The 24,729-nt window shown below is 36.1% G+C and overlaps 2 protein-coding genes across 2 annotated transcripts; one reads left to right on the top strand and one right to left on the bottom strand.

The window, feature by feature from the left end:
- Positions 1-6,279: 6,279 nt before the first annotated feature.
- LOC112039162 (uncharacterized) lies at positions 6,280-17,132 on the bottom strand. Its single transcript, XM_065767730.1, is given in 6 exon segments — positions 6,280-6,897; positions 7,001-7,561; positions 7,564-8,540; positions 14,727-15,246; positions 15,448-15,888; positions 16,137-17,132. Coding segments are annotated over 6 exon segments (3,267 nt in total). The 5' UTR covers positions 16,681-17,132; the 3' UTR covers positions 6,280-6,673.
- A 5,699-nt stretch (positions 17,133-22,831) lies between these two features.
- LOC136065060 (uncharacterized) lies at positions 22,832-24,418 on the top strand. Its single transcript, XM_065767731.1, has 3 exons — positions 22,832-23,602; positions 23,704-23,806; positions 23,919-24,418. The coding sequence occupies exons 1-3, from the start codon at positions 22,832-22,834 to the stop codon at positions 24,416-24,418; spliced, it is 1,374 nt and encodes a 457-aa protein (XP_065623803.1).
- The last annotated feature ends 311 nt before the right edge of the window (positions 24,419-24,729 follow it).

The raw sequence follows: 24,729 nt of genomic DNA, 5'->3' as shown, positions 1-24,729 counted from the left end.
TAAAAGTGTGTTTAGATACCACTTATTTTACTGAAACTGAAAATTTATTGTTCAAAGTACTATAAATAAAAGTAAAAGTTAGTTGAAATAGTACAATGAAACCCATGAATAGTGCCAAAAAGTGCAGTGGGATCCATGAATAGTAACAAAAATAAACTGAATAGTGAAATAATTTTAATTTTTCATTCTTATCCAAACGCACGCTAACTGTCCATTATCAACAAACTTTTCAATTTCACAACTTTTTGAACTTCTTTCTTTTTTTTCTTCTTTTTTTTCTTTTCTAGTTCATATCCAACAAATACGTTAATCCAATGCTTGATAATAAAACACACAAAGTGGAATTAACAAGGTAAATGTAAATAAACGCAGTAATGCTTAGAAAATTTGCACACAAACTTGTTACAAAATGATATATTATGGTGATATTATCCACATTATAAATACAAAGACAGGAGTTACACATTATAAGAAAATTTTAAAATTTCTTACGTAAGAAATACATTTTTCATTGAAATTAATATTACAAAATTGAGTGCTTTGACCTTGATTCCGTAGGCTTCAAACGGTGCAAGCAATTACCTCATCACTGCTTCATACTCGATGTAATTTGGTAGGAGAAATAATAAAATCATGTAACGATTTATTGAAGTTAATTCGCCCCCAACCATGTTCAATTTTCTATTCTCGATTCCATTTTCAATCCCTTCCACCTAGGTATTGTCAATTCATCCACGAACTCACACTAATAATTTTGAAACTCGAACCGTTCAATGAATCGTAAAAAGAAGAGGTTAGAAATTTTTGAAATTGAACCAAAGTTAAACCAAGATCGAACCGTAATGACATCATAATTAATTTAATAATTATTTAAAATATAAATAAACATTAAATTAGTAAAAAAATAGAAGAAAAAAAATGAGTCTAATGGTTCAACTAAAAATAAATATTTATCTTTAAAATATTTTCTTTTATATATCATAACTTTCATTAGGAAAATAAGAAATATTAAATTCTAAGCAAACATAAATAATTTTTGTTAGGGCTTAATATTATACTCTTTTTATAGGAGCTTGTTTCTAATTTATCTTAAACCATTACCAAGCCCATTTGACTACCCAATAATTTGTCAAGCCCAAGCCCTTTTGACTAGTCAACCATTTATGAAAATTTTTGAAATAAAAAATAAACAAAAACAAAAGCTAGAAGAGTATCTAGGCAAACCATTAAAATATTTGATTAAATAAAGAACAAAACCCAATAACATTTTCAAAAGAGAGTGGTTGACAGCAAGTATTTAATGGGTGACAGGAAAGCAAGTTGTCGATCATGCAGAGTAGAGTCAGTAGACCAAAAGACTCAAGAGTACAAAGGCAAAAGCAAAACACGGGGTGAGAGAAAAATGCAAAATGAACAATCGCAAAAAAGTAAAAAACGCAAAGAGATTAGAGAAGAATGAAGAAACAACAGTCGGCGAAAACCATGATAGAGAGAGCAAGAGTGAGAAGAAGAATAAGATGAAATGATGGTGCAATCTGAAGGTCTAAGGTTGCAGAATAAAGATTCAACAATGGCTGAGCCTTTAAGTACCAAAAAAGGAAGAAAGAAAAGCTCCGAACTGAACCCGCAAGATTTGTCCACAGTTTTCAAACCCGGGAGGTTCAATCGTGGTTCGCACGGTTCACTGCCTTTTCTGTATATGCCAGTTTTTAGAGTTAAAGAAAAAAACCATTTTGAAGGACTGTTTCTGATTAACCCAGTTGAATCGTACGGTTCGAGTTTCTAAACCAAACTCACACTAAGGGTCCGTTTGAATACAATTTATTGTTGCTGAAAAATAATTGTTACTGAAAACACTGTAGCAAAATAATTTTTAAAAGTGTAAATAATACCATGTGACCCATTTTTAATATTTTTTTAATGCATAAACAGTGCTGCTACAGTGCATAAACAGTAATAATTGTCTCATGCATAGTGATTTTACTGTTCATGCGTTGAAAAAAAAAATCCGAAACGTGAAATAGAAAACGCAACCGCAACTTTCAGTGTTATCCAAACACATACTATGAGTCCGTTTGAATACAGCTAAAAACTGAAAACTAAAACTGAAAACTGAAAAACACTGTAGCAAAATAATTTTTAAATGTGTTAATAGAACCGTAAGACCCATTTTTAATAAAAAAGTTGCTTAAAAATAAAATTTGTGAGTCTATGAATAGTAAAATTTGTATTGAAAAGGTGGAAAAGTCAACATTTTCAGCTACTGTTCATGCACAGTAGCTGTTTTGTCTCATTTTCACGTGCCAAAAAAAAAGGCCAAACGCCGAGGTGTGCAGAAAACCCACCAACCCGTCAAACCCGACCCGACCCAACCTGCTGGGTTGGGTCGGTTTTTAAGGCTTGGTGGGTTGCGTTAGGTCACAAAATTTTTTTATAGCGGGTCGGGTTGGGTATGGGTCATAAAATTACAAACCCACCAAACCTAACCCGACCCACCCATATTTTATATATATTAAAAATATATTATATATTTAATAAATTTTTTTTTTATACTAATAATAATATATTTAATAAATTTAATAATAATAATAATAATAATAATAATAATTTGTCAAACCCATGGGTTCAACCCGACCCATGTGGGTTGGGTTGAATTTTTTTTGACCCACCATGGTGAATTGGGTCAAAAAATTCCTTCAACCCGACCCAACCCGACCTATGCACACCCCTATAGATGCGCGTCTGGCTTTTCAGCCAAATCCAAACATACACTAAGTGTTCGTTTGGAAATAATTTATTTAGTTGAAATTAAAAAATTTTTGCTAAAAATACTGTAAATGTAAATAAAAGTAAAAGTTAACTAAATAATACAGTAAAACCCATAAATAATACAAAAAAAGTGTCGTGAGACCAATGAATAATTACAAAAATAAACTGAAATTACAAATAAGCTGAAATTTTTAGCTTGTCCCAAACAGACACTAATTATGGGGTAAAAAGTTAGCTGAAGTGTGATTGGATGGCAAGATTTAGGTACGTAAATCTGCATTTAAGTAATTAAATTTCAAATATCTTGTTTAAATAGTTTTAAAATAGGCAAGAATTTGAATTTGTCAAATCCACCAAGAATTTTTAATCTTAAAATCATTAAAGTTTAAAATAGCTTCTAAACCCATGTAATCTTACATATCCATAAAGTATGTATAGATTTGGAATTAATGCATTTCAAATCCATCACATTAAAATTCAAATTTAATTCCAAATTCAAGTATCTAAACACAACCTAAATGGTCAATGGAAATACTACATGATATATCAGTTTTCTATTTGATTGACTAAGACAAACTAAAAAATAATCACCTATCTTCCTATATTCTCATCTTTTTGTTTGTAAGAAAATGTGTGATATTACGGATGTGTTTGTTTTGGGTGAGAATGAAATTTAGAAAATATTTTACACCTTGATGTGTGTTTGGGAACACATGTAAAACTCGGTCAAACTGAAAACCTTCAACTGTAAAATCATTTACACATTCCATTTACCTTCAAACCAAGTTTTACGAACTGAAAACCGAGAGAGAGAGAGAGAGAGAGAGAGAGAGAGAGAGCTTGAAGGGAAAGTGAACCCGAAGAGAGAGAGCTTGAACCTGGGACAATCTCATCGCCGCCACCAACTCATAGTCGCCGCCTAAAGTTTGTCGTCACCGGCATCAGATGTGTCATCTCGTTCTCATCATCACCACCTTGTAGCTCGTCTCTTCCACCTTTCTCAATCTTGTCCTTGCCGCCGCCCCCTAGATCGACCCACCCATGACCAATCTCAACGTGCCAAAGCAAAAAGTTATAGTGCCACAAAAGGGAGTTGGAGAACTGGAGCAAGATGAGAATAAATTTGATCATGGGAAAAGTTGATACCAAGGAAGATATTGTCATTCTTGCAATGGAGATCACAAAGGAGCAAGGCGAGCACAAAATTGATCTTGGAAAAACCAAGATGAAGGAAGACATTGATGTTACTACCATAGATCAATCCGAGAAAGGTTTCAAGTTGGATATTCCTTTGGTTATCGATTTCATCATTCCAAATGAATTTAATGATATGATGCAAAAGAAAAATTATTTTTTTCTTCCAAAGGTGATTGAAGAGTTGGTGCAAGTTTGAAGATCCTTATACTTCAACACTTCAAAACTCAAAGTTGAGTATCTTCCAACCAGAAGAGTATGATAGAGTCATGGAAGATTAATATGCTATTACTTTGCAAATTCACCTCTTTAAGAATTATTTTATTGGATTCTCATGTGACTTCCTATTGAAGTGAAAGTAGTGCCCTTTTAATGGTCAACGTATGAGTCTTTTAGGGTTAAAACAGTTTTAATTTGGGTTTTTATTTTATTAGTTATGGTCAGTTTGATATTGAGGGGCAAATCTGTAATTTCTGCCATTCCTACAAATTAAGGATATTTTGGTAATTTTGTTGAGTCTAGAATCTTCTAGGGTTTTAGGTATCTTAGGTTTATTTACTTTGGGTCCAAGTTAGTATTTATTAGGTTTTATTAGTAGTCCTAATACTAGTATGAATCATATTACTACTAATACAAGAGTCTTTATATATATATATATATTGTGCTCAATATATTCAAAGAAGCAGAACGAGTTGATTAATAATTCTCTCTTTCTTTATTTTCACTTTTTTCTTTCTAAGTTACTGTTCACGGATACTGTTCACAAGCCCATAAACAGCCCTAGCTTCTCTCTAATGCTTCTTCTTTCCTACCCTAAACCCACCACAACTAAAAGTAGGCAAATCCCTAATTTGTCCCACATCACAAAACGATGCGGAGGTCAACAGGAAAATGACAGGCTTCAGACACTAACTAATCAAGCAAAAATTAGTTGCAATTGTCCTTAAGAGTTAGGAAAAAAAAAAAAAAACCACCCTCTGTATGTCTCCAGCATTTCTCACTAGCTCTATTTCTCATGGGGCATGTTGACAAAATCTGTAAATAGACATGGCAGAAATGCATTCAATCACAAAGAGACATGAAGACACTAAAGATAAAATCCACTCCTGCCACCCGGCCTCTTCGGCATCCCTCCCTCCCCCACCCCAAAGTCCAGAAAAAGTCAAAATGCTGATGTTATAAAGTTTAGGCTCTAAACAAGCAAATGCATAGATAAATAAGCAATAGAGCAAAATACTATTTCGGATTAGTTCCATAATATAAGATCAAGATCAAGTACAAAATTCCAGTGATCTACCCAGATTGAGTCACTGCAGGGCACAGTTAAATACCCTAAGGACTAACCAAATGTGCAAACTTAAATGAAAGCTTCTATAAAGAAAATGAACTCAACCCAACAGTTGCTTGGAATATTACCTGATATAAATCAATATTTGGATTTCACCATAAGTTTTAGCAAGGACTGTAAAGTGAGTCAGGCAATCTGCTCATACACAACACTGGAATTTTGATGCAATTCATCCCAGCAACATCTGGTTTCACACTTTCACTTGACCTTAAGGGTACCCTTACCTAACCAAAACAATTTCTTGGGAAGGGAAGCAAGAATAAAAGGAAAAAAAAAAGTATAAAAAAGGAAGAAAAATGGGGGAAGGAGTAAGACACCAGGTTTATAACATATTGCTAAAAAATATTGACAAACATTATCAGGAGAAAACATGTTTATTCCATACTGCATTAACCAACACTCTCAACAACTTTCAGAACTTGGACGGAAGATTAAGGACAGAAGCTTGCCACCATAAACAAACAAAATCTGTGATGACTGCATACCTCAATTTATATCAGAGAAAATCAATCCTGCCAAATTGAATGTCAGAAAGCTCCAATGAAAATCACCATGATACCTGCATGTGCTGGGGATTCTATCCTAACCCACAAAAAGAGGGGGGAAAAAAGGAAAACAAAACAAAAAAAAAAAAAAAAAAAAGATTTCTGAATGATTACAGTCCCACTACAAGAAATTTATAAGAAAGTGGAATCTATTATATCATCCACATCAACCAGTAAGTTCTCAGATTTTTTTTGTTTTTTTTAAAGAGTCAACAAATAGAAATTGCAAAGAAAATGCAGGCCTAAGAGATAGATTTGACTAAAAGGAATGAGTTTAGAAAGAGACCAATAAAAAACATGTTTAAGAACTTAAATCACATAGCGATAAAATTCTTTACCTAACCTATATTGTAAAATTTCATTAGTGTTCAGATTCGGTATTTCTTGATAAGAAAAATTATATACATCCTAAAAGGTGCAGAGTGAATAATCCTTTAAATAAACATTTTAATCAAGAAATTCACTATGCAGTAATAGAAATAATAGTCCAACATACATCAAGCAGTAAAAGAAGCTCGCTACAAACATGCATGGCCGATTGTGGTTGAAAGCATGAAACTTCTTCAAATACTTAAACCACAGGAAGACCAGCTTCAAGACTATAGTCCCAGTCAATTCCATAAGGACCTGCAAAGAAATAAACAAACACAAAGCATATTTGTGAAGAGCAAACAACCGGCAGAAAATTCCGAGCACCAAAAGTAACATTAAGCAATCTTTCATGGAAACCAGACTGAGCCCTTTATGGAGAAATTGCACCCATCACTCAGCATGAAAAATCTTGGAAAACAGCAACCCCATGGTCCACGATATACTTCTAGCATTGGTTTATATCTTCTATACTGAAGTCACCAGGAAACATATCTGCCTCGGGTGAGAAAGAGCTTCTTGGTTGAGCCTTCAGCATTGGGGAAATTGAAGACCTATCTCTAATCACAAACTCTGATTCATCATTAATGCAATCCACGTGCTGGTTTGAGCCAGTTCTGTCACTATTACCCACTTTGGCTGACTTCTCACAATTATCTCGATCTTCCATTCCTGTAAACCAGGGGAGGAAAAAAAAGGATATAGAGCTACATTCAGCATCATTAACACTGAAAAATCAATTATTGTTTAGGTTTATAGCGATTACTAGCTGTACCTAGCTCTATATGCTCAGTTAAAGATGCTTCATGTTCCCTTAGCTCCTCTTCAACCAAGGAGATTCTACAACTTGGTAAAAATGAACCTCCACCTTCGCTGTTAACATTTGTCAAATATGCCTTTTTTGGATCCTGGTCATATTCAATTGCCATATTTTCCACCACCAATTCCTTTGAGTTACAATCCTCAGGTTCTGAAATAAACATCCCATTATCATTCATGCTCATCATATCCTTCAAAGTGGAATCTGCTTCCTCTTTCACATCTTCTTGATGCTTTGATATTTCATAACTGTTTTCATCCCTCCCATCATTGGAATTAAGTTTCCCTTCAGCAAATTCTGACCTAGATAGGCTTACATGATTTGATTCATTTTCCTCCATACTGATTGGTGACAAACTACTGCCTCTACAATGCTTATGTTCTGCAGATATTGAACTGGACAGTGATTTCTCATGATGTTTCAATTTTTCAGCTCTACTTCCCCCTATTCTATTATAGGGGTGATGCTTCCCTTCAGCAGAATTTGACCTAGAGCGCCTTCTGTGTTTAGATTTACCGGGGATGACCTGCTTCCTCTATGGTGCTTAGCTTCCACAGACACTGACCTTGACCGTCTTCTGTCACGATGCTTTGATTTTCTGTCCCTGCTTTCATCCACTTTTTCCTTGGAGTGTCGCTTACCTTCCACGGACCTTGATCTGGACTGCCTTCTATCACGATGTTTAGACTTCTCGTCTCTTGTTTCATCTACTTTCCTATCAGAGTGATGCCTCCCTTCCAAAGACTTTGACCTGGACCGCCTTCTGTCACGATGTTTTGGTTTATCATCTCTAGATTTGTCTAATTTCTCATTGGTATGGTGCTTTCCTTCTAAAGACTTTGACCTGGACCGCCTTCTATGTTTGGATTTATTTTCATCCATACCTCTTGGGGTTGACCTGCTGCTTCTATGAAGTTTGTCTTCTCTAGATAAGGACCTGGAACGCCTTCGATCATGAAACTTAGATTTTTCATCTCGAGACTCCTCTGTTTTCCCACCAGACAGATGCTTACCATCAACAGATTTTGATCTAGAGCGTCTTCTGTGTTTTGACTTGTTTTCATCAGCAATTTTTGGAGATGACCTACGTACTCTGTGATGAGTTGGTGATCTTGAACGAGCACGAGATGATTTCCTTGCTCTATATGGTGAACTTTCTGGGTGACGTTTTGGTGAGACTGAATCAGCTCGATATGATTTTCTTGTTAGAGGGCTTGCACTCCTGCTCCTATGTCTTCTCGAAGCAGATAAATGATGATCATGTGATCTTTCTGAATCTCGCCTTCTAGTTCTGTCACTGCCATCCCGAATGTCTCGATATGACCACCATTCATTGTCATAGCCAGACTGATGGTGAGATCTCAATGGTGATCTAGATCTACGATCCCTAGGGTGGCGGGATGGAGGTGAGTAAGAACGAGACCTCCGCTTTCGACGATAAATGACTGGTGATCTAGACTTTGACCTTGACCTCGCACGAGTAGTGGACGGCGATCTGTAAATTAGAGTAAAATAAATAAACAACTTTTTAAGAATCAAAATCTCGAAAAATAAATAAATAAATAAATAAAAAATGCCCTTAGAATTAAATAGAACAATATAAAATTCTATCACAATAATCTTTCAATCCTAACTCTATAACTGTATCAAAGTAATCAACATCTTTCGACAAAAAATTTTATCTTCTTCCAAATTTCTACATTTTAACCAATTCAATCAATAGCCAGACCTCATTTAAGATCTTGACCCTTATTAAAACTATACTTCTTTTTTAATAATATAAGTTTCAAGGCAGAAAGCCTACCATAGGCTCTACCAGATATATCTCCATCATAATCTTAGAAACCTAGGACAAGTACAAGAAAAGTTTAGCTCAAAGAAGCCATGACATTTAAAATCACACTACAATCCTAGATAAAGTAGGCAAATATTCAGATGAATATTAATACTATCAATAAAACCACCGATAATAACCACTCCTTAATCATCTTCATTTTGAATCTTACGCATTCCTTGATCACAGTTCACCAGCCTCAATTAGACCCTCTCTTTAAGCCATAGTCTCTGTCATAGGCACAAAGAAATTCCATCTACAACTCTAACCCATCACTCCCTTATTTAGTTTCCAAACTCCCATTGAAGGACCAATTCCTCCCCATTACCGCACCATAAAACTTAAATTTCCTGCTAAATCAATTTGATACCTTTCTACTTTCCTGCATAATTACAAACTATAAATGCGTGTCTTTCCTAACCTTTTCACCGTAACCTCTGAAACATTCAAATCTCTGAAATCCAAAAATTCCTGCAATGCAAATTTTGTTTACCTTTCCACTATTAATCCTTTACCATTACCATCCCCCACTAAGTATATAACGCTAAAGCCTCTATCTTTAATCCTCCAAACAAAAGACTAAAATCTTTTTTTTTTTTTGGCAAAATACAATTCACACCCTATAAGTTTGGTGAATTGTCACTCAAGTCCACTAAGTTTAAATTTTGTCATTTTAGTTCGCTAACTTTGACAAAGCGATCATTTTAGTCTTTCCGTCATTTGCCATTTGAAAACGCTGTTAACTCTCTTAAAATAATGCAGTGTCATGTTTCTAACATTAAAAAAATATTTAAAGATGATGTTATTCATTTAATTAAACCCAAAAAAAAAAAAAAGTTTCAAACTCCCCCCCCCCCCTCAACAACCACCATGAATGAAGAGGATCGGAATTTCAAAAGCATCACCACAAACAAATAGCCTTCAATATTCATTCTACACTTCAAAACTTCTAAAGCATCCCATTGTCATCTTCCTTCCTAATTTTTACAAATAAATCTGATCCACTCCACCACCCTTCTTCACCCGGGAACCAATAGATCATAGGATTAAAGAAATGGTTGAGCTTCAAAGCCTGACTGATTAAGATTCCACCAACCTCAACCTAATCATTTCAAGAGAACCAGCACTAGTTTCTTTCCAGTGACTATATGATTCTTTAATTGTCCTCACAATTGCAACACAGCACTTCACAACACTTCTCTTTGCTGTTGTTTTGTCCAAGAAGATTTGATCCTGATGGCAAATCTGAGTTCCTTGGCATAGCAATTATAACAATTGTAAGCATCATTCTTTGATTAGGGATTCAGTGGCTTGACTGAATTTGGGTTTTGGAGGTTTGGCCGAGAACTACTGGTGGCTAGGCTGTGTTGGCTATGCATTTGTTCATATTTTGTTTGGGATTTTTGTGATTCGGTGGGTCGCTTGTAAGGGATTGCGGTTGCAGAATTTGTAGGAGAATGAGATCTAGATCTTTCTATGCATTTTCTTATCGATTTGGGAAGATCGCAAATAGGTTGACCCGTGGTTCTCAATTTGGATTTGTTACCTTGGTGCATTTTGCCATTCATTCATGTTGGGGAGGGTTTGAGATTTTTTATTTATTTAAATAAATGATTAAAATAAAATCTAATCAATTTTTAAAGTTACAAACGTGAAACAACGTCGTTTTAAGCAAATTGCCAACAGTTTTCAAATGGCAATGGGCAGAAAGACTAAAATGACCACATTGTCAAAGTTAATGAACTAAAATGACAATTAAACTTAATGGATTGAAACAGTGTTTGTAAATGTTGGTAAAAGTGTGAGGCACACTTAAGCATGAGCCTAGACCATTGTAATCAAAGCTAAGCCGGGCGCTCGCCTAGGTGCTCATGCGAGGCGAGGAGCCACTAAGGTAGTGGCACCTTCACAGCTCTAAGGCGAGGTACCTTTAGTGAGGTGCTTGCCTTTGGAGCCTAGGTGAGTAAGGCAACACCTTTTTTTTTTTTTTTTTTTTTGAGAAACAAGTAAGGCAACACCGTAAGCCATGAAAAATGCACTTAGGCGAGAACCTTGGTTCGCTTTTTTTTTTAGGCTAAAATGCAAAGTGCACCCTCTAAATTTGACAAAAATTCATTTCCGTCTACTAGCTTTACTTTCATTCAATTAAGTCCTCTAAATTTCAAAGTTATTCAATTCAGGCCTTTTGTCCAATTTCGTTAGAAAAATTGCCATTAAGTGTGCGCTTGGCTACCAATTAAAAAGCCAGCTTATTTTACTCTTTAACTTATTTTTATTACTATTCATGTGCCCCACTATACTTTACTGTATCATTTCAATTAACTTTTACATTTATCTACAGTACTTTCAGCAAAAAGTTTTTAATTTCAGTAAAATAAACTGATTCCAAACAGATCCTAAGTATGAAATTAACAAATGAAAAAAATGTTTTCTGAAAAAATTCTCACATAAATAATCTATAGAATATTTTTATTAATTTTATAGATTTTTTCATGTGTAAATAAATTTTTTTTTAAGGGAAATTTTTCAACAAAATTGGATAGAAGGCCTGGATCGAATAATTGAAACTTGGAGGACTCGATTGAATTAAAGTAAAGTTAAAGGACTCAATTGAATTTCAGCCAAACTTAGAAGGTGCAATTTGCATTTTAGCCTTCTTTTAATTTTAAATTTTTTATAGAGGGCTTTGCAATAGTAAAACCTATTATTAGATTATTAATTTAAAAAGACATGTTATAAAAACTATTGTTAGTTAAATTAAATCACAAAAGTTTGTTGTAAAACTTATTATTAGATTAATTAATTTTATATAGAAGCTTGTTGGAAAACCTATTGCTAGAATAACTAATAGAGTAGAGCCTAAACCATGTTAAATGTATTTTGAATTAATTTGATAGACCTAACTTCTTCATACAACACATTGAAAAACACTTCATTATGATATTTCAATACACTAGTTACATGTGATTTAAGTTCTATAGGTATAATAAATATATTAAGAATTTGGCTAGCACTATTTTGTCACCTAAGGCCTCAGGTGAGACAAGGCCTTGGAGCCTTATGGTTGCCTTTCACCTTTGACTAACTTGGCCTAAGCACAAAGTGGAAATGATTGAAGTGAAGTGCACATTTCTTAAAAAAAATGTAATAAACTTAAAAATAATTATTAATGGCAATACAATAATAAAAAAAATCATGTAAGTTAAAATATAACATTTTATATCATTCCCTTTATCACTTTTTTTTTTTTTTAAAGAATACTAAGGGTACGTTTGGTACGCTGTAATAGCTCCTGTAATGAAATAGCTATTCATGTGTAATATCAATTTAGTCATTTGGTTGCATCTTTATTACATGGATTAATTATTACATTGGAATAACTATTCTTTAAATTGAAGAATAGATATTCCTCTTTAAAATGGATGTAATAGCTATTCCTTAGTGTATATAATAGGTTTTAAAATTAATATATTTCCAAAAATGTAAAGTTTCCTTATACATCTTCTTTTACAAGTTTTCCATGTGTAACAACCAAACTTATGAATAGTAATAATTACTCCATTACAATGTCTTCTATTCCCAGTAATAAAAATTACTATTCCTAATGTAATTTATATTCAGTGTACCAAACATACCCTAAGTATTCTCTTAATCACTTACTCACTTATTGAGTAATAATCAATATAAATCTACATGCACAGTTCATTATATGTTCAATTCAACATCGACTACTTTTTTTTTTTTTTATGAATAACAACTTTATTAGAGAGCAAACCATACAGAACAACAAACTTCCTTCCTAATAACATCACCAAAACAGGAAGGGCAACTACCTAGCACAAAAGAACCAAAACTTTAAAATTAAGGACAATTACAATTTGCCCACATGTTTTGCCCACATGTGGTTTGGCCGAAATTTAAGTTGCCTACTTGTGATTTGAAATTTAACACTTTACCCACCTGAGATTAGCTCAATTAGATTTCTATAACTCATCTCTGTTAAAAACAAAGTCAAATATGTAATTTTGCTCCGCTTTAATCTCTCTCCCCTCCAAAAAAAACATAAAAATACCAGATTAAAAACTATCCATCGGAATTCTTGCATCATGAAATTTCAAATCACAGGTAAGCAACTTAAATTTAGGTCAAACCTTAAGTGGGTAAAGTGTCAAATTCTAAACCATAGATAGGTAACTTAAATTTCAGTCAAACCACATGTGAGTAAGTTGTAATTTGCCCTTAAAATTATGAGACCATTTGGCTAAAGTGTGGGTAGCTAAGTTAGCTTGCCTAGGAACCCAACATTAACTACTAAGTAACTAAATATTAAATAATTATCACAAATAAATTAAATCATACATTTTTTTTCCATGAATAAATTTCAGGACACAACAATCTTGGTACCAAGCAGAAAAGTCAAGGGTATAGGTAAAGGTGGAAGGGGTGGGCTTAAGTGTATGGTAAAATACCATAAAATTGACTTTTATATACCAAATCAAGTCTATTTCAATAGTATTAAGATCAGATGGCTAAAATTCATATTTGGTTCATTTTTTAAAAAAAAATTAAAAAGCACAAAAAACAAGCTTTGAGCTTATTGAAAAAAGCTCCAAAAAAAAAAGCTTGCTTTATGCCCGCTTCTTGCCTCACTTTAGATGTGAAAAGTGAGGGGGCTTTGGCGCTTTGCACTTCCCACTCAAGTGATTTCAATAAAATTTTTGTTATTTATAAATAAATAAATAAATAAAATAAAGAGGTTTGGGCATTGTCATTTCAGCAATGCTGGTAGTAAAAGTGCTGGGACTTTGGCAACGCTTTGCATTTCCCGCTCAAGCACGCTTTTACCAGCATTGCTGAAATGACAATTCACCAAACCTTTTTTTTTTTTTAAATAAATTTTTTTTTTATTGAAATCAAAGCAAACCCAGGGTACATTAGGAATGTACTATGGGGGCAATACAATAAAGATCTCAAATACAATTCACCAAACTTATAGGGCATAAATTGTATTTTCCTTTTTTTTCCTTCTCTTTTTTTTCAACAATAGCCTCCCCACATCAGTGTCATAGATAATAAGTTTAGGATTGAAGCAATTCATACTCTATCAGTCCAATTCTTGAACCCATGCTCAACCCATTTGCCAAAGGAACTTGATTTATCAACCCCAACCCAGACACAAACAGAATAGATTAATGGAATTAGAAAGACAGTCGAATTTGTCGCTGGCTGGCAGGTTGGACCAGAAATAGCCACCATATATTAAGGCCATAAATACGGTTTTACTTACATTAATAAGAAAATATCATAATAAACTAGAATAAAGAAACAGTTTCACAAGCAAACCTAGTTGAAACTAAAGACATTTCCAATTAAAATACAAGCTCATAAAGAAGATAAATAAAAGCATAACTGAAATTATCAATTTCAACCAAATGAATACGTTAAAAGATGGTTTTCTCTATATTTCCACCAGAAACTAAATGCCAATTTCAGGAATAACATATCTGAAATCTAAATTCAGCAATATCATGTACTAAATCTAAAGAAACCCATCCCAATATACAAGCAAATTCTAGCCAACCTAGCTTTTCTACTCTCTTTTTTTGGTTAAATAAACCTAGCTTTCCTACTCACTCATCCAAAAGTGCAAATCCAACCCCTCTCCCCACCCCAAAAAGAAAAAAAAAAAAACCCTACAAAAGCAAAAAAGTAGACTTTGGTGAATACTTTGCATCATGACAAACAGATGCTTAACGTGTCCAGCATAATGCCTTTCCAAGTTTGACAATTCACAAGCTTAAATATAATCAGTAATATTCTTAAAGAAATTTGGAAAATGTAATGTACCTTGATTTTTGTTTCACTTCATTCTCTTCATTTCCAACTCCATCAGCTTTTAATTTCTTACTTATTTCAGCAGCTCTCGCTGCAGCTAACTCTGTCGCCGACTTCATTGTTGCAGCTCGATTTGCTGCCTGTTGCGCAGTCATAGTTTGTTGCATAAGCAAAGCCTGCTGGAATTGCATCTGCTGCATGGCAACAGCTTGCTGCATCATCAGTGGAAGAGAAGAGGAAGCCAGTGGAGAATTCAAAAGAGCTGGTTTTTGTGGAAGAGATTTTGCCATTTCAACATTCAAAGGGCGACCTCCAACATCCATATTATTCAACGCCAAAGCCGCAGTTGCTTCTTCAGGTTTTAAATACTCTATGTAAGCAAAATGTTTTGAATCAGTGATGGTACATTCAACAACTGTGCCATAAAAGCTGAAAAGTTGTTTGAGCTGTTCCACTGTAAGAAGTGGACTAAGGTTGCTAACTTGAAGCGTTTTCTTCAGTGCATCAGCCTTCCCAGCTTTATCAGATGAACCTGACAAGGAAAGAAATATTCAGTGGTAAAAAGCTGAGGAAGAATAACAATAAGAAAAATAAGTATGCCATTAGGAAAGCCACAAACAAGAGTACCCACATTCTCAAACAAGGGTAAACCAGAAGCAGCAAGAGATGAAAGAAACTAGCAAACATTAAACCATATGGTATACACAAGAGAATGTAACAAAAGATAAAATACCAGATGATTCTTTTGCTGACTGAGATTGTGCTTGCACCTGAGCTGCATGGGCTTGTAGGGCTTGGGCAGCAACAATTGCCTGAGCAGCAGCCATTGCAGCTGCAGAGGGTGCCATAGGAACTTGACTGACTGTCCCCATTGATGTCGTTGCAGCTAATGCAGTCATTAGCAAACTGTGAGGCGGGTGGTTCAACTTACAATCAGTTTTGGCACAACGACCATTAAGGTATTCTCGACAAACTTCCCCAAGAGATGCACCGATTCCAGGCAAAATAGCGCCCCCTGAGGCACCAGGAACAATGCCTGGAATCATTCCTAATAATCCTGGGAAAGCTCCTGAAACAGACCCTGAATAGTTTGGCATATTGGGCATGGTTTGGTTAACTAGATTTGGAAATGTGGATGCAGGAGCCAAACCCAGCAGTCCTCCACTACTGGTACCTGCATGATAACAAATCAATTTCTTAAAATTAGCCATGTAGGGGTTGACTTGTAAATAAATCTATATGTTCAGTCAAGAATATTAAATATAGCTAATGAAGCATAGAAAGTTGACAGTACTGGGAAAAAAAAAAAAATTTCCTTGGTTTGAAATCACTAACCATCCATTAAGTGGTATTCACTGAAGTCAGGTTATGCTTAATTAAAAGAGAAAATATTCACATATCTAAATTATAAATGATAATTACCTGCACTGAAAAACACCGGGAAGGGGCTACCCATGATGGGTTTCCCATTGCACTCAATAGTAACCATATAATTCCCTCTTTTGGGGACAACATAAGTAACTGTGTAGGTCCCGTCGCCCATATCCTTGACAATCCCTTCTTGCTCCGATCCTCCAACACCAACCCCTGGTGACACCTTCACCTTAATCTGTGCTCCCCCATTGACCACCTTCCTCCCATCAGCATCTTTGGTCACCACCATAAACGAAGAGGATGCACACGCCGTGCCACCTGCTATGCCAGCCCCAGCGGCTGTGCACTTGGACGGGTCAACGGGGCCTATCGGTTTGTTTGCCAAATCCTCCTCATCGTCCTCACCTTCTTCATCGGATTCACTATCAGCTGATAAAGCTGGTTTCTTTTCATGATTTTTGTCAACATCTTTGAAAGTGGCTTCGAAGGCAGCTTTTGCAGCAGCGGCTTTCTCAGCCTCACTCTTCAGCTTCGCCTCTTCAGCTTGCTTCATCCATATCGGCTTTGCAAGGGCAGAGTTTCGATCTGCCATTAATTAAACCCTAGTTTCCACAAACTAACTACTGAGGACTCACTCACTCACACACACAAAGCAGCCTTAAGAAGATGCTTCAATACCAAAACCCTAATATAAAAAATCAATCAAGCAAAGCCTCCATTGATACCGTTGTTCGAATCAGAGGAAGCACTTGAGAACCCTAATTTCAGTCAAGCAAACCAAAGCAATAACAAATATGAAAAGGAAATTCTCAGAATCAAAGCACGAACGAAAAATCAAAAGTCCAAGTAGATGGAGCAACAAAAACAAAAAAAATTGGAGCTGACCTGCTGGAACCGGAAAAGGGAGAGAATCAGAATCAGAATAAGATGCGAAGAAAGGTAGGTAAGAATGGTAGGGCGATTGGGCTGGCCTATATAGGGGAGTGGAGGCGTTCTTGGGTCTAGGTTATATATCGGTTTTGAGACCGTGTTTTCTTTTCGTGAATTTTTTAGAAAATGAGTTTATTTGCCAAAAGTATTTTCTATAAAATTATGTAATTTTCTTATGTTTGTTTCTAAATAAAAATAATAATAATAATTACTTATATTTAATAATTACTTTAAATAAGTTAAAAAATAATTTATTAACTTTCTTTATTTAGCTTAGACAGAATTGTTTTTTATAAAAAAAATTAGTCAAAATCAACTCTAAAAATAACCATATTTTTTATATTGACCTAATATATTTTCATTTAACTCATTTTTTGTAATACTACTAAATACTTAAAAATACAAAAAACTATTTTTATATAAAGTTCACCTTCCAAACAAACAAAGCATTAATGACTGCTCAACTCTACCCAATGCCATAAATACCGTTTTGGTTATATTGAACCTTTCGGTTGACCTCTGATAATGTGCCATGTAAGTTTTGCTGCTCTCACAATTTTTCACCTAAGCAATTTATTTTTTTAATTTTTTACGTTTTACTAATAATAAAGAAATAAAATATTAAAAATAAAATAAAATAAAAAAAACTCTCTCCAAAGACAATTAGACTCTCAAAACATTCCACTCGTCTTTCGACTTCAAATGTAGTTTGCCTCTCAAAACATTAGACTCTTTATCCTGAAGGAAGTCCTGTTCTTGGGTACTTAGCTAGCATCTTGATCGGACACTATGGCCCCCCAATTATTCGTCATGTGCATAGGACAAAGGCAATTGCTAAATCTAGGATTGTTTTCTCATTGTTAAATATTGACATTGATCTCTCTGCTAAAAGGTTAATGTTTACTTTGATGGGGTTGCAAAATATTTTAATGCTCCTGTAAGGCTTGCTTTTTTGTTCTTCAGAAATAAGTTTATGACTGCATGTGTAGTTCTTTTACACTTGCAGTTACATGGTGGGTTATTCAATCTGTTCCCTTTTTTCAATGTTTCTTGAAGTTCATGTTGGTTGAAAATTGGATTCTTATTACTTTTAACTGTTTTGCCGACAAGCAGGGACGGAGCCAGAAGTTTAAGTTAGGGGGGGCAAAGTTTAAATTAAAAAAAAAAAAAAAGGCACACAACAACACTAGGCATGTAGCATAACACTACAATCAACAAACTTTATTAAATATTAACAACTAACCATTAAAATTTCAAATCATCTCAACTTAAAAAAAGAAAAGAAAAAAGGAAAAGAAACAAGCACCACCATTAATTATTTGTTGCTCCTTTATTCATTGATATTGTTGCTCCTTTATTCATACGGGCATATGTTATAAAAAAACAAAATCACCCATTTAGCATATGGTTAGTTCATAAAAAAATGAAAATATATAAAAAACACCCAATGGGTCCAAACTCCAAACAGTAAAAGAGTTAGACTGTGATGATTTGTGATTTAAGGTCTCGTTTGTCGTAATTGGCCCAATAGGCCTTGCCGACCATCCTGATATATCCCAAAAAAAAAAAAAACAGTAAAAGAGTTAAAATATTGACAGTGATGATTTAGCAACAAAACAGAAAAAAATTAAGAGAGTTCTCCATCTTCCATTGAAAAAGAGAGAAGAGAGTTAGAGAGAGATAGAGAGTGAGAGAAAAGAGGTTCTGCCTCTGCTTAGCTAAGATGAGAGAGGGAAATACCGTGCTGGTGCTTTCTTGGTCTCTCTCAGAAGTAGATCTGCTACCGATGTGTCGTGCTGCTGCATTTTTGGTCTCACGTCTCAGTACTAGTGTCTCTCTCTGGGTTAGGGTTTTTTTTTTTTTTTTGGGGGGGGGGGGCAATTTGATGGAATGATTTGATGTCAGATTGGTTTTGTTTCAAATTTTTTAAGGGTTGGGCTAATGTTTTTGGTAAATTGTCTGATTGTACTCAATTTTCTTTAGCCTTTCCATTTTGGTGATTTTGTTATAGGCCTAATTTTATGGGTTTACCCATTTGTTTTTCTTGTGATTTTAGATTTGTAAATTTTAGTGGGCTTTTTCTTTTTGTTTAAAAGATTTTGCTTAGGGGGGCAAGTGTAATTATTTTGGGCAAAATTGCTCAAATCTGTAATATATATATATATACTCCTTAATTTTTTTCCAAAATTTGGGGGGGCCATGGCCCCCTTAAGTCAAAGAATGGCTCCGTCCCTACCGAAAAGGAGTTGGCATTCTACTATCTGGGTTATTTGGAACTGTAAATTGATCCTTTATATTTGTGTAAGATTCTTAATAGAGAACAACTATCCAATAACGGGTCATGCTAACGAGTGCCCTTAGGGCACTCATTAATAATCCATTTTAGAAAAGTTTTAATACCATTTTTATGGGAAATGAAAAAAACTGTCAAAATATTAATTACATTTTTTTTCATTTCTTATTAAATTTTTTTTAAAATGGATTATTAACCAGTACCCTAAAGACACTCGTTAGCAAAACTGTTTAAACAATTCAAAAACAGCAAAATGAGAACAGCCCATGTATTTACCGGTCTTTTCCTTTATTTTCTATTGTTTCTTGCATGTTCTTTGGTAGCATTTTTCTAGAAAGAATATAAAACTGGACCTATTTGTGTTTCTAAATTAACTTGACCTCCTATAGAAAATATGGTTTTGTATCTACTCTACGTAGATATTTATTTTAACATGTTCAAGTGTTTAATTTAAAGATTTTCCTTTTATCTTCCTATGTCTAACAGCATAGCTACAATAAGAGTGAGTTGTGAGGCCCAAAACATTGAAGGGTGACTTCATCTTCATTCTCTTAAAGTATTTTTTGCCCCAGTTGATGTAATAGTCTCATAATTAATTGCTTTTAAATTTGATGATTTTTCTACACAAACCCTATGGGCTATTTTGTTCATTGTTACTAATCTTGACTCAATTACGTTTAAAATCATAAGTTCCTTTATGTGTGGCTCTAGCAGCCTCTCATATGAAATTCCATAAACTTTAAAATTTTAAATTAATAACATAAATCAAATTTATTTTTATGTCCTCCCCATTCTTCTCTATCATTTTAGATTTTTTTTTTTTTTAAAAAAAAAATCTTGGAGAATGATTATAATCTGTATGGCAGATTGCTTGTAGCCTTGCGTTGTTGTCGACTACAAATATTCTTTACATAGGCTACCAATGGACTCTAATTAGTACCTTTGCGTGTTATATGAGGTTGGTTTCTTTTAAACCCTCTCCCTCCCTCTCTTTTGTGCCGTTGCAAATTTTTATTTATTTATAAATAATGATTTTTGTTTGGTTACTAAGAAAGTGTAGCAATAGAGTACATTTGAATGGTTTTTGGTTTTTATTTAGATTGGTTAGGGTATGGGCATCTTCTTTAAATAGCTATTTGGGCTCCCCCCCACCCCCCCCAAAAAAAAAAAAAAAGGTTTTATATGGTTGCTGAAGGAAACCAAGGAATGTAGTGGCTAAAGTTAATCTTTCAAATTAGAATCTCAAATAAATTACATTGTTGGCTATCTTGGTGCTAAGAAACTATTGAGGGTCATTTTTGTAAAACAGACCCAACTCAGCAACGTAGGCAGCAAATAGAAGTGGCAAGCATGGAATAAAACTATTAAGCCCAAGTGGCAGGAATAATGGATCACAGGCCCATAACATAACAAATGGGTCTTGAGGAAGCAAATGGGCCAAAGGGCCTGAAAAGAGAAAAATGGCACCCATGGGCAGTATATGGTATGGAAAAGTGAGAATGGACCGCGGCAGGCCCAAGAAAATGTAAACAAAGAGAGTAGGGGTTGATGGCAAGCCATGAACCCTAAGGATGAGAATAAGGAAATTGGGCCGAGAAAGCCCAATCAAATTAGTAAAAGCCCATGGGAATGCAGAGTTAGTGAATGGGTCGAGGAAGTCCAAAGGAAGTAAATGGGCCGCAGACCCAATGGAAAATGAAAGGGACACTAGAGCCCATAAATAAGAACACCAGTGGCCATATTAAGCCACTGGGGGAAAGAATGGAATGGCAGACCTGAAAAGAGGCCCAGCAGAAGCAAATGTCGCGGCAGGAAATGCCAAGTAATGTGGTAGGAAGCCAGGATAATTAAGAAGTGAAGCTAAAAGAAATAAGAAGCCCAGTACCAAGTAAAGCCCAGTCCCTAGAGGGAACAGTGAATTATGCAAATGACCCGCGTAAAAGAACAAAGAAGCGCAGCAGACTGTGCAAACAAAACTCCAGATGCGACAAACACATAAGCAGCAGGAAGATTTTGAACATACATAACAGGAAAGCACGCGCAAGGCCAGGCACCACCAGCCTGTACCCAGCCAATATGGGACGTAGTGGGGCTATGGTCAGAAGTAAGAGGCAAGGGGGGTGTGGTTTGGTGGTGGGAGGTATGTCCTACTGGGATGACAGACGCCCAAAAGAGGCAACGTTGAGGGGGAACCGTTGGGTGCATGCCATGGAGAGAGAAAAAAGCATTTAGCCATGGTAAGAGAGGATGCCACGGCAGACTAACAAACAACACAAACCTGCCTTTTTCTAGCGAAAGTAAGCGGTACACAGACGAGCCTCTAGGTGGTCGACGAGTACACCCAGACCAGACAAAGGCGGTTAATGGGGTAAATGGTAAAATTCGATCACAGCAAGCCCTATAAAAGACCCTTGCCGTGCCCTATAAAAGGGGATCAAAAAACAGAGGTATCACGAAGTAAAAGGAAAACAAAAGAAAAAGAAAAGAAAGAAGAAAAATAAGAGAGAAACAGAAAACAAAGAGAAAAAGTGTAATGGGCATGCACCAGTAGGTTGTTTTCTTTCTCTCCCCCTTAAAATCCACTCTCTTGAAGACAATTAAACAATAGTGATTCCTTTGGGCACTAATCATTTTAGGTTCGATTCCTCAAAGTCATAATCCCACGGCAGGATATTTTCCTGGGAGATTAGTTTCATTGAGAGGAAGCGTTCTTCCTCTTTGGTCTTTGCCACTACGGACTCAAACTTAACTTGATATTATTTTTTGATTAATTCATATTGTCATTTAAGCTTTCACTTCTTTTGTAAAGCTATTGTCATTACTGTTATTGTCATATAAAAAAAAAAAGATTACTTGGTTATTTCCCATCAAGGAAAGATCATTATCATCCTAGTTTTTTTTTTTTTTTTTGTTATTATATCTGTCTGCCGTAACTTATTTAAAATAGCTCTGCCTACCATAAGTACTCATCTGGCAGATGAGGCCAAGTTTGTGCACAAGCCGGCCCAAAGTAAGTTACAGTTGGGCCGGTCTCAACTCTTCTACTCAGAATACCCGGGCTCATCATCGCAGGAGGTAGCCCAGCCCAAAGCATAATACAAAAAAGGCCCCTACATTAAATTGGCGACTCCGCTGGGGAGTTGAGAAATAGTTCAGGGACAAGAGCCCTCGCAAACAAATGCCTCTAAAGTCCAGGACAACACGAAACATGAGTGTCGTGCCCTCACAAGTAGAGTTTAGGCCAACGACGCCTCACCAACAGCAGCTTAACCAGACAGAAGGTGCCAACGGGATAAGAGCTGGACCCCAACCTCCTCCAAGGATCCCCACAGACAACCCCAACACCTTTGTTGAGGTGTTATAGGCCTTACTACACTCACAACAGCAAATGATGGAAGAAATCTGTCAGCTAAAGACGGGCAGAACAAAGGAAAAAAGGAAGCCAACATGATCCAAAGCATGCGGTAGAAGAGACACTAGTAGGAGGTGTCCTGCAGAACACAGATCAGCATTCATTACCATGGCTAAAGTAGCGGCTCTCCTAAAGCAGGAGAGAGCCAGAGGACTAAAGGAGAGAGTCTACACACGTAGGCCTCTATACCCACTAAGGGGGCTCAATAAACCATACCCTAAGAAGTATGAACTGCGAGTTTTCACACAATATGATGGCAGGAAGGGAAGTGCTGTTAAGCACGTAAGCAAGTTCATTGATACGCTTGGTCCTTATGCTGCAGACGAAGACTTATGTCTTCAAGAATTTTCTAAATCACTATGTAACCGGGCTTACACCGGGTACATCGGCTTAAAGCCAGGATCGATCCCAACATTGGATGATATGGTAGATGTATTTTGTACAAAATACTTTCACAGAGAGGAAACGGTGACACTTGCAACTCTGCAAGCGACTAAACAGAGGAATGGTGAAGACTTGATGGAGTACATCAAGAGATTTAGGGACATAGCACTCGACTGCTATGACCATTGCGAAGAAAAGACGTTAGTGGAGATGTGTATGATGAATATGATCAGGGAGTACAGGGCAGTTCTAGAAAACCTCGAAATCTCCCAGTTCACGCAGTTATTGCAAAAGGCGAGAAAAACTGCCCAGTCCGTAAAGCCAAGCGCGGACAAAAGAAGTGCTTCGCAAGCCATGGCAGTGTCCACTAGTGAGCGAAGGAGAAAAACCGACAGAAGAGAGTACGATACTCCCTCGCCAATACCATGCACCGCAAAAGAGCTAGACATTCTGCTAGACAAATGGATAGTAGATGGAATTTTCAAACCTAACCAGGTTGCCAGGGAGCCCATAGAGGAGGAATGGAGGGACCCATATTTTTGTCGTTTACACAATTATGTCCAACATTCTACCGCAGAATGTTGGGCACTCTGCAGACTAGTGCACCACAGGATAAAGGAAGGGACTCTAAAACTGTCCCAGTAGGAAGTCCAAAGAAACCCACTTCCAAACCACAAAGGGAAGGGAGTAGCAGCGATGGTAATTCACGCAGACCCGAGAGAGGACGAAGAAGAAAACATGGCTTTGCCTGCAGCGGCCATTACCATTTTACAACAGAGTTTCAAGTTCAAAAATTTGTTCGATTAGCTAGGACTCTCAACAAAGGAAAGAAGGGTAGCTACGGAGGCTTTGGTGAGCATTGCCTCCGATGTAAGAGTAGAATGTCTATTGGCAGAAATACCAGATGATAGGGCTCTCTTACATGAGTCAACTGAAATCACTTTTAGCGAAGGAGATATGGAGGTGGGACACCCAGATCACAAGAGGCCCTTATACTTGGCGGAGTCCATAAATCAAATCCCCATAAAGAAAGCTTTGGCAGATACAGGGGCTTCTGTGAACCTGATTCCATTGAGCACTCTGAAAGCAGCAAGAATTTTAGAAAGGAAGATTCAGGGGTGCCCAATGGAAGTGACAGGGTTTGGCAGAAAGGGAGAATACACAGTAGGCCACATTCAGCTGCAGTTGAAAATAGGCCCCAAAGCCTCTTTAGCACGGTTTCATATGGTGAAGACAGAAGTATCCTATCACGTGCTTTTGGAGAGGCCATGGTTACACAAGCACCGACTGGTCCCATCCATCTATCACTAATTTGTGAAAGGAAGATTGAATGGCAGGATGATACGCATAGCCATAAACCCCTCACCATTCAAGCAGGCAGAAGCCCACTTAGTAGAAACTATGTTCTACGACCAATGGGCTTCCATCTAGAGAAATTTCAGTATCAAAGCCACGAGGTACCTTCGTGCCTAGGTGGGAAGATGTCCAAAATGACCCAGAACCTGATCTAAGGGAATTGTTGGCAAGAAAGAGGAAAAGGAAAGAAGCGCTTGCCGCAGGATCTAATGACGCACCCCAATGTGTCAGGATTCGAGGACCTAATGACAGAATCGTATACAAAT

The sequence above is a fragment of the Quercus suber genome, unplaced genomic scaffold, assembly GCF_002906115.3.
Source record: "Quercus suber isolate HL8 unplaced genomic scaffold, Cork oak 2.0 scaffold_841, whole genome shotgun sequence".
Taxonomy (NCBI): Eukaryota; Viridiplantae; Streptophyta; class Magnoliopsida; order Fagales; family Fagaceae; genus Quercus; species Quercus suber.
This window is presented reverse-complemented; position numbering and strand designations above follow the sequence as displayed.

Excerpts from the sequence above, each read along its gene's own strand:
- LOC136065060 (XM_065767731.1), top strand. The coding sequence starts at position 22,832 with ATGGCTAAAGTAGCGGCTCTCCTAAAGCAGGAGAGAGCCAGAGGACTA. Across the intron at positions 23,603-23,703 it reads GAATTTTCAAACCTAACCAG|ACTAGTGCACCACAGGATAA; the intron begins GTTGCCAGGGAG and ends GGCACTCTGCAG. Across the intron at positions 23,807-23,918 it reads GGAAGGGAGTAGCAGCGATG|GACTCTCAACAAAGGAAAGA; the intron begins GTAATTCACGCA and ends TCGATTAGCTAG.